Raw genomic sequence first — 10,475 nt, forward strand, 5'->3', positions numbered from 1 at the left:
GCTGCAGCTGTGCTTGCTAAAACTGCCCGGGCTCTTGCGGAAACAGAGACCTCCCGCTCAACTTTGCTTATTGTGGACAGCATGGCTACTGGGAGCATTGGGAAGAAGCTGCAGTCAGAAATAACTTGCTTTGTGTGTTTGGAGTACTTCGTGCAACCGGTGACTCTTGAATGTGGGCACAACTTCTGCCATGCCTGCATTGTGAAGCACTGGGGGCAGATTTCCAACCAGACCATTTGCCCTCAGTGCAGAGTATCAGTTCCTCGGTTGAAATTTAAGCCAAATGGGCAGCTGGCTAACGTTGTCCAGTTAATCAGGCAACTGAGTGATCAGGCAAAGCAGATGACAAGGACAAGCAAAACCTGTCAGGGACACGAACCGGCAATATTGTCCTTCTGCAAAGACGATCTTGTCCCCTTTTGCATACATTGCGATGGATCCCAGGAGCACCAAACTCATGATGTCATCTCTGTGGCACAAGCTGCTGAAGAGTACAAGGTGGGGAGTTCGCACGGGGTCGAAAAATATACGTGGGTTTCATAATAATAGCATTAACTGAGATGATGGGAGAAACCTCCCTGGGGAATCTTCAGGCGCTTGAGTTAGAGAATTTGGATATGGAATAAGAGACAAAGACAGTATTTAGGAAAAGCGTCCGTGCTGTTTTAAAACTCATCAGTCAGCTGTCCGCTCGCATGCTATTTCTTGCATTGGCTTCCATTTGTTTTGTTTCCCTTTCAGGATCAATTTTTAAGATGTATCGAGAGTCTGCGGAAGGAGAAAGAAGTGGTTATGGAGCATCTCTCAGATACAGACAAAAAAAGTCAAGGCTTGTTTGTAGGTATTGCTACTATTGAGAAGTGAATAAGCATGATATCCTACTGTATTTCCAATACTATTGAAAGATACGTATGTGGCTCAGGGTTGAACTGGGGGGCCCTTGGTGCTCTCTGAGATTGGTGGTTTGATATGCTGAGAGATATTTTTGCTTTGCTAAAAACATTTGTAAAAAGGATATTTTTTTAAAAAAATAATTTTTATTAAACATTTTTTAAAAAACAAAGAATCTTCAACAATTTTTTCTTTCTAACAATTTTGCATCGGTAAAACATTTCTTACTTATCCATTTTTTCTCCCTTATTTCAATGTATCCTTTCTACATATCATTCTAATATTGATTTATTTGCATATATACATATAAATAACAGTGTTCACAATTTCATTTCTACAACCTGCATTTTTTCTGCTTCCTCTTATTTGTTATTACATTTCTACTCCTATGTCTTCCTCATTTGCTCTTTCCTTGCCTTTTATCTCTCTCTAACCATTCATACCATTTTCCCCACACTATATAATATTCTGTTTGCTTGCAGACATCTCATATCCTACTAGGTTACATCAGCAGTGTCAGATAATGATGTTATTGGTACTTAAAATTGGTAATGAAACATCTGCAAGCAAACAACCAAACTCGGAAAGCATCAAGGACTACACAATATCCTTTTTATAACTCTTTTTAGCAAAGCAAAAATATCTCTCAGTATATTGGCTGGAGTTAATCAGAGAACTTCAAGTGACTGAACCCAGGCCTAATATTAAATATAAGAATCAAGAATGTTCTGCTTCAATCTTATCTTTAGTGCTAAAGGCAGAATATTCCCAAGCTTGTACTGTTGTACTGTGCTTGTTCCTTTGTACTGTTCCTTTGTACTTTGTACTTTACCTTTAATATAGGTATAGGTAATATAGGTAAAGAAGCTAAAATAAAGGTAAGCAGGTTTTGATTTCTCAGTATCCTGTATCAGGATACTGAGCAGGTTAGATGAACACAGGAGCTGAATCAGTGGTGAAATATAAATTTTGTTACTACAGGTTCTGTGGGCATGGCTTGGTGATGGTAGGGTAATATGACTGAGTGGGCATTTTTCTACAACCTCTTTGGCTGAAGAGGTTGTTAAAAAAATGCTTTTAAAGCCTCTGATGATCCCAGCTGACTTGCCTGATCGGCAGAGGCTTTTTCTTTTTTTTTTTTTTAAGCCTCTGACTGACTTGCCTGATCAGCAGAGGCTTTGTTTTTACTTTTAAAAGCATTTTTTCTATAACCTCTTTGGCCGAAGAGGTTGTAGAAAAAATGCTTTTAAAGATAAAAAAAAGCCTCTGATGATTGCGCGGCTCAGCTGGACAATGGGGGGGGGGCAGGGATTTTTGCTACCGGTTCTCCGAGCCACCCGCCTCCATCGCTACTGGATCAGGCGATCCGGTCCGAACTGGGAGCATTTCAGCCCGGAGCTGAATGTTATCAAACTGGATCGTTTGGTTAGAACATTGTATGGACTCAGCCAATGATTGCTCTGCTAGAAGTGACATCCATGATTCTTAAGAATTAATAAATATGCTCTCCTCCTTCTCCAAATCTTTTTTTTTTTACTGCAGCAACTAGTAGAAGCAGAGAAAAAGAAAGTGATGGATGGGTTTAATCATCTGCGTCAACGTGTATTGGAACAAAACACCTTTTGGCTTGCTAAGGTTGAAGAGGTAAAGACGGAGATCACGCTGGAAACAAATGATCAGATGGCTATAATCTCCAAGGAACTGTTTGTTCTTGATTACATCATCCAGGACATGGTTGAGAAGTGTGATCAGCCAGTGTTGGAATTCCTAGAGGTAAGAAATTTAGGACAGTATTAGAGGGACTCATTTTTCATGCTGGTTTGTTCCCTGATTATGGAGTGAAAGAGATGCTAGTTAAATGTTGTTGCCGTTGTTACTGGGCTGGGGGAAGTGGCTTTCATGATAGAATATGTCAACAATGAGGGACCCTCTCCCAAAGATGCTTTTTCAAGAGGCCATTGGTCTTTCTGGTTTTTTCTTTGAAGATGTTTTGCTTCTCATCCAAGAACCTTCTTTAGCTCTGACTTCAAAGAAAAACCAGAAAATCCAGTTGCCCCTTGAAAAAGCACCTTTGAGACAACCATGACCTGGATGACTGAGAATCTTCATATAGACAAATGAAGGACCTCTGCCTAAAAAAAGAGGAATTTGGGGTATGGGAGCTCATTCATTCATACATCTTGGCAAGCACACCTAGTATTTTGAGAATTTGTTGTGTGTACTTTTACAGAATGGTAGCCCAAGTGAGATGAGTGCATAAGAAAGGCAGGATACGAAGTAGGAAGCTTGGTGTAGATACCAATGAAGGGATCTATAGACACTTGGTACCTTCAGGCACCATGTTTAGTGCACCTCCCTTGCTTTATAGCTAGAGTCTTTACTTTAGGTAGAGTCTTACTCTCTAAACCAGAGTTCTTCGAACTTGGCAGCTTTAAGACTTGTGGACTTCGACTCCCAGCTGGCTGGAGAATTCTGGGAGTCGAAGTCCACAAGTCTTAAAGCTGCCAAGTTTGGGGACCTCTGCTCTAATCAATGGACCTAAGTCCAGTCTTTGGCATCTGCAGGTAAGATTAAACATCTGGACAGTTACTTCCAGTGTTAAATTGGTAATAAACTAGATAGGCCAATGGCTTGATTCATTCTTCCAAGAAGTACTGATAAGCGTATCTGAAAGAGAAGACTATGCAGACCTATACAATCAATTTGCATGTTCAGGGAATGTGCTACACAACAGGAAAGAATATTGTAACCAGATGTTTTTTCTACAACTAGGAATCCTACTTGGTTCTACATTTAGCCCACAGAATGAGTTTAAAGACATACCTAACATTAAATTGTTTGGGTATATTTAAAAAAAATGGATTCACCTTCATATACATAGTCCTTGACTTATGACCACAACAAAAGTCCAAAATTTCTGTTGCTAAGCAGGACAGTTGAGTGAATTTTGCCCTGTTTTATGACCTTTCTTAAGTTGTTAAGTGAATCACTGCAGTTAAATTAATAACATGGTTATTAAATGAATCTGGCTTCCCTATTGACTTTGCTGGTCAGATTGTTGCAAAAGGTGATTGATCACATCACCCCAGGATACTGCAAGTGTTATAAATACATGCTAGGTGCCAAGTGACTGAATTTTGAACACATGACCAAAAGGATGCTGCAAAAGTCATGTGTGAAAAAATGGTTATAACTCACTTTTTTAATGCCGTAACTTTTAACAGTCACTAAATGAATGGTTGTAAGTCAAGGACTACCTGTATTACTGTCTTACTCACTTGAATATTCAGGCTTGTGTGTGATTTACAATGTTAGTCTGCAGGTACAGGACAGAATCGGTGAGTCTTTCTCTAGTTCCCAGTCAATATAATCCAATTTGCAAAACTTGTTTAAACTATTTTTTCCCAAAGCACTTTTTATTTTACTTTTTAAAGTTTGAATATTGCCTTTCAAAATCTGGTTTCTCTAAGATAGCCACTGAGTTTTCCTAGTCTTTATAGGTGGAGAGTTTCAGTTTATTACTGTCCAAACTTTTAAGGATGCCTTTAGAATCTTGGATATGGAATCTGGGCATTGCTAAATACAATATATTGCTGAACTACAGTTCCTAGCAGTTTTTGTATGCATAATGGTGAGAGATATTGGTTGCTCTAGCCTTAGCAACATTTAGCAATATCAATATCAACAGCACTTAGACTTATATACTGCTTTATAGTGCTTCACAGCCCTCTCTAAGCAGTTTACAGAGTCAGCATATTGCCTCCAACAATCTGGGTCCTCATTTTACCCACCTCGGAAGGATGGAAGGCTGAGACAACCTTGAGCCGGTGAGATTTGAACTGCCTGCAATCAGCAGAAGTAGCCTGCAGTACTGCACTCTAACCACTGCGCCACCACGGCTCATTTAAAAGGCTTTTTAGTTCTTAGCCCTGCTTTTAGAAGGATTTTGGACAAGCAAGTACTGAGTGTTTATTCTTTTTTTAATTTTAGAATGTCGGAAGCGTCTTGGAACGGTAAGTTGATCTCTCCTTGAAATGGCCAGGTCAGTATTTATTTTGTATGTGGATGGATGGATGGATGGGCAGATAGATACGTATTGAAAGCTGCCTAGTCTTCTAATATACAAAAGTGTCATGCTTCATTTTAATATACCAATTCATCTAAATGGGATTATAAACAATTGCAACCCAATTTGGTTGCAACCAGCCTTGAAGATTGAGGTAAAAATGATATGGAGTTAAATGGTTTGGCTGAAACAGAAAAGATATGTTATTTTCAAACAAAAGTATGAATCGAAGTTGGATAGAAGCCTTGATACATGCTACTATATAGCCTGGAACAGGACATATTTTATAGGTGTATCAAGGATTAATTAAATTTATGGACTGAATAGTGCATTAAATGTTCATAATTACATGAATTAACATTTGCAAAGACAGCAATACCATAGTTACAAGCGGAATAGAAACTTGTATTTTTTGTCTTATTTTGGCCCATTTTTGCATATGGCTGTGATGAATATTGAAAGTTGGGGTGGCATTTGGTTTCCTAAAACTTGTAGCATCCTTTTTTTTCTAGTTCCTGCACCCTATTATTGAATTTTGGTTCCCAACAGTATTTGTCATTTTTATCACATGTAGGGAAAAAGTCAGGTTGACTGTTGATCAGGTCTTGTAGGATGCCACTTTTAATGAAGCCCCATATGTAGACTAGACTAGACTAGACTAGACTAGACTAGACTAGACTAGACTAGACTAGACTAGACTAGACTAGACTAGACTAGACTAGACTAGACTAGACTAGACTAGACTAGACTAGACTAGACTAGACTAGACTAGACTAGACTAGACTAGACTAGACGACGAGACGAGACGAGACGAGACGAGACGAGACGAGACGAGACGATTTGGAAGGGACCTTGGAGGTTTTCTAGTCCAACCCCCTGCTCAGGCAGGAAACCCTACACCACTTCAGACAAATGGTTATCCAACCTCTTCTTAAAAATCTCCAGTGTTGGAGCATTCACAACTCCTGGATGCAAGTTGTTCCACTTATTGTTTTATCTACTATTTTCTACTATCTACTATTTCTCCTTAGTTCTAAGTTGCTTTTCGTGTACACCTATGATAATCCACCAGAATTTAGGATTGGAAGATCTGGATTTGGGAATAATTGTATTTAATGCAGTATGGTTTCCCCAGATGTGTTTTTTTTCTCCTGCTTCATTTCTTCTATACAGCAAGGAAATGTATAGAGAGAAACTCTTCTGTCTCTCTGGAGAAATTTCTGGGTCAGACATACTAAAACGAGATCTGTCTTCTAAGCCTAACTCTAGTTTGTCCCTCACTTTTAAAGAAAGCTTCTGAGAATTACAGGCTGGAAGGACCATTGACTACTGTCTATTTCTCCACAGGTATAAGAAGAAGAAGAAATTTGAGAATCCAGGGGTCTTTCCACCAAAGATTAAACATGAAATCTGGGGGTTGCAGGATTTCAGTGCTTTTCTGCCTGGTGCTGTGAAGCAATTTGAGAGTAATGGAAGGATTTTGTCACACTTTAACTCGATGCCACAATTGGAAAGTCAATCACAGTTTACAAAATGGATGGTACTTACTCCCTAGGGCAGAGGTCTTCAAATTTGGCAGCTTTAAGACTTGTGGACTTCAGCTCCCAGAATTCTCCAGCCAACAAGTCTTAAAGCTGCCAAATTTGAAGACCTCTGCCCTAGGCTATTGTCCAATTCATATCTTTCCTCATTAAGAATAATCTCAAAACAGTCCATTTCCTCTTGTTTGGGGATGAGACCTTCTGTGGGAAGGGGAGGAGCCTGTGTTGATTGAAGCAGAGAGGAAAATGCATAGAGCCTTTTCCATTGGTACCATTCTGAATAATTCATTTACTTTTTTTGGTCCTTTGATGGAGGGAAACTTATGTTTGTTGGGGAAGGAGAAAAGTCATTCTGTTAGCAATGATAATGTTATCTAGTTGGGTAGTGAAACGTCTGCAAGAAAACAGCCAAGCCCAGAAAGCGCCAAGGAACTCTCATTTCAACCGTGAGTTACAAATATTCTCCTTTATTGGAAAAGAAGTTCTGCTTATTGAGTAAAACGTGCCTCACTTAAAGCAACCGAATCGCTATGATGATGTGACATACATTCATTAAGCATGCAAACAACTATAGTATATACTGAGCTTCCAGTATATTAGCCGCTTGCTGAGCAGCCCTGATCAAAAAAAGCAGAATGTGCCTTATGCCAGGGATGGGCAACTGTGGCCCTTTTACAACCTGTGGACTTCAACTCCCAGAATTCCTAAGACAGCCATGCTGCTTCAGGAATTCTGGGAGTTGAAGTCCCCAGTTCATAAAGGGGCCATAATCGCCCACCCCTGCCTTATGCGCCTTTGGCTTACAACATTACACAAGGTCTACCCCTTTATGTTTGTAAATTACAGCATGGCAGAAAATGTTTTTCATTCAATAGGTTTGATAGTTTTTCTGGGTGACCTTCTCATTACTTATCCCGTCCTATTAGGTCAGCATGGCAGCTCTATTATCTTTGAGATATGATCAGTGAATATAAACAATGTGGTTTACTGGGACACAGGTCCAGTGGTGAAATCTAAATTTTTTTCCTACCGGTTCGGTGGGCGTGGCTTGGTGGGGAAGGGGGTGTCATGTGACTGGGTGGGTGTGGCTATGTAGTCATGTGACTGGGGGGCATCAAAAGACAGAAACTCACTTTAACAATGTCCTGCTGGAGCTGGGGGTTGGACTAGATGACCTCCAGGTCCCTTCCAGCCCTGGATTGCTGTGCTCTTTCAAGGTATCCTCTGAAGCTGCAGCTAGTGCCAGGTTTGTGGTCGGTCCTTCCTCTCCTTTTTCCCTCTCTCCCTCTCTTTTTCTTTCTTTTTCTATCTATCTATCTATCTATCATCTATCTATCTATCTATCTATCTATCTATCTATCTATCTATCTATCTATCTATCTATCTTCCTATCTATCTTCTATCATCTTTCTTTCTTTTCTTTCTTTCCTTCCTTCCTTCCTTCCTTCCTTCCTTCCTTCCTTCCTTCCTTCCTTCCTTCCTTCCTTCCTTCCTTCCCTCTCCTTTCCTTCCTTTCTTCCCTCCCTGTAGCATTTCACCCCTGCACTTGTCCCTTTCTGATTCTTCACTATGTTTCCATTCAAGATCAATTCAGCTTTTTTGTGAATGCTTTGTTACAAGGACACCTTAAGCTGTTGGAGGGGAGCATCTGATAGGATTGGTAGTGAATGCAGCTCATATGTATGGAATGGGGCAGCAACTTTTAGTACCTCACTGGTGTGGTCAGTGTGAGATAATAGTGAAGATGCTGGACTCAAAACAGGTCCATAGAAGGTCCCTGAGTGATTTTGGGTCAATGTTGCTTTTTCACTATCTGTCCAACTTATTGTGAGGGGTAATTTTATGGCAAAAAACAACCAGCAGAGGAAGTATATACTGTGCTGCCCTAGGATACAAATCTAATACATTTTTTCTTCTTCCTTTCCAAGAAACTCTGGAATCTGGATATCAGATGAAGAAACAAAATGGTACATATCTGGGGTTTGTAGACATCAAATGGACATTAAGGTGGTTAGTGCCCATATTTCTTGTAGGCAGTGGAGGCTATTTTAACAGAATTTTTAGAAAGTGATATGGGGTTTTTAAATAAATCAATACCAGAATAACAGAATTGGAAGGGACCTTGGAGGTCTTCTAGTCCATCCCCCGTTCAAGCAGGAGACCCTATCCCATTTCTGACAAGTGGCTGTGCAGTCTCTTCTTGAAAGCCTCCAGTGACGAAGCACTGAATGAAGGGGCTGACTGAATAACATAATAAAATGTTATTTTTTCCCTCAAGAAGAGGATAAGGGGAAAGATTTATTGAAAAGGGAGTTGGCAAAAGACCATTAGCTGTAAGTGAAGAGAGAGAGAAAAAACCTAAATCAAATTTTGGGGTAGTAAAGATTTTAAGAAAGGGTTCCCAGGAAGGAAAAGAATACAACACAAATCAGTACGTAACTGCTGAATGATTAGTTACGTATGGCCCAGGTTTATTCTGCTGGTGTCCTATTAACAATCTTATTTGCTTTCACTATACTGCTCATTGAGGGTTATTTATAGAGAAGGCCCAGAAGGACTACACAAGGGGTTACAAATCTCACAAAATACTGAAGTTTGCTCTGGAGAGAAGGAAGACCTATCAAAATACAAATCTTCTGAAAAAACCACCTTGTGGCAGCCCTTGAACATTTGTGGATTCACTTGCTTGGGGAAAGAAGCAGGTGTGCCACAAAGCTAAGAGAAGAGAAGTATTTTTTAACAATAACAGAGTAATAGAGTTGGAAGGAACCTTGGAGGTCATCTAGTCCAACCCCCTGCTCATGCAGACCTGTACTAGGGATTCGAACCGCCGACCTTTCTGATGGACAAGCTCAGTGTTTTAGCCACAGATCCACCTAGTCAGGCTAAGAGACAGGAAATATGAGCCAGACTAGAGAGTAAAGATTGAGATAAAATACCTGTGATTTAAGTTGAGTTCAGCTCCTATTTAAGGCACATCCAAATTGTTTTGTTGCCAACACTGCAGAAATGCTTTGCCATTGCTTTCCTCCTGGATCAGTGGTGGGTTTCAAAATTTTTTACTGCTGGTTCTGTGGGCGTGGCTTGGTGGGCATGACATGGTTTGGTGGCCGTGGCTTGGTGGGCATGGCAGGGGAAGGATACTGTAAAATCTCCATTCCCACCCCACTCCATGGGAAGGTTACTGCAAAATCCCCATTTCCTCCCGATCAGCTGGGGTTCAGGAGGCAGAGAATAGATGAGGGCGGGGCCAGTCAGAGGTGGTATTTATCGGTTCTCCGAACTACTCAAAATTTCCGCTACCGGTTCTCTAGAACTGGTCAGAACCTGCTGAAACCCACCACTGTCCTGGATGTGTTGTTGACTTCGCAGTTTAGTCTTCAACCTTGAGATTTTCTGGTGTTCTAGCACTAGCAGGCTTGACCCTGCTTAATTTTGCCACTAATTTTTTTTTTTTTTTGAGAAGCAACATCTAAATCTTCCAAATTTAGGTCCTTTCATGCCTGCTTACTTTTTTTTTTTTTTTTTACTCTCGCAGAAAATACTACTTTGGAGCCAGACCCAACTCAGGAGAAACGCTTGAGGCTAGGGGAGGCCTGTCAAGATCCATGAAAGAGTTTGAAGGCAGACAACTCCTGGGAAGTTATAATACTGTAGGATGTTTGCAATATAGTTGTTAAAGAACTTCAGTGAAGGGAGAAGGCCTCGCTTGGAATGAAAGCTGGTGCAATTTTAACTGAAAATAAACTAATCATTATATATTACCTAGCACATAATTGTAATGGATTGCAGATAAGGTATAATTATTGATATATTCTAGATCCACTTGGGAATCACTGTTTAATGACCAGAAATTTCAATGGCATTGTGAAATGGAGTATTAATTATTTGGACGCATAAAGAAAGATATCAATTTGGAAAGGACCTTGAAGGTTTTCTAGTCCAACCATCTCCCTATGGTAGAACTTTTCATACCA

The 10,475-nt window shown here is 40.2% G+C and overlaps 1 protein-coding gene across 1 annotated transcript; it reads left to right on the forward strand.

The window, feature by feature from the left end:
• On the forward strand, window positions 1–10,219 carry LOC139309351 (zinc finger protein RFP-like). Its single transcript, XM_070933412.1, has 7 exons — window positions 1–498; window positions 742–837; window positions 2,434–2,664; window positions 4,882–4,904; window positions 6,305–6,423; window positions 8,427–8,465; window positions 10,037–10,219. Exons 1-7 carry the CDS (start codon window positions 82–84, stop codon window positions 10,108–10,110), a joined length of 999 nt encoding a protein of 332 aa, XP_070789513.1. The 5' UTR covers window positions 1–81; the 3' UTR covers window positions 10,111–10,219.
• The last annotated feature ends 256 nt before the right edge of the window (window positions 10,220–10,475 follow it).

This window comes from Pituophis catenifer, unplaced genomic scaffold, assembly GCF_029215685.1.
Source record: "Pituophis catenifer annectens isolate HBS135680 unplaced genomic scaffold, rPitCat1.0.hap2 SCAF_2, whole genome shotgun sequence".
NCBI lineage: Eukaryota > Metazoa > Chordata > Lepidosauria > Squamata > Colubridae > Pituophis > Pituophis catenifer.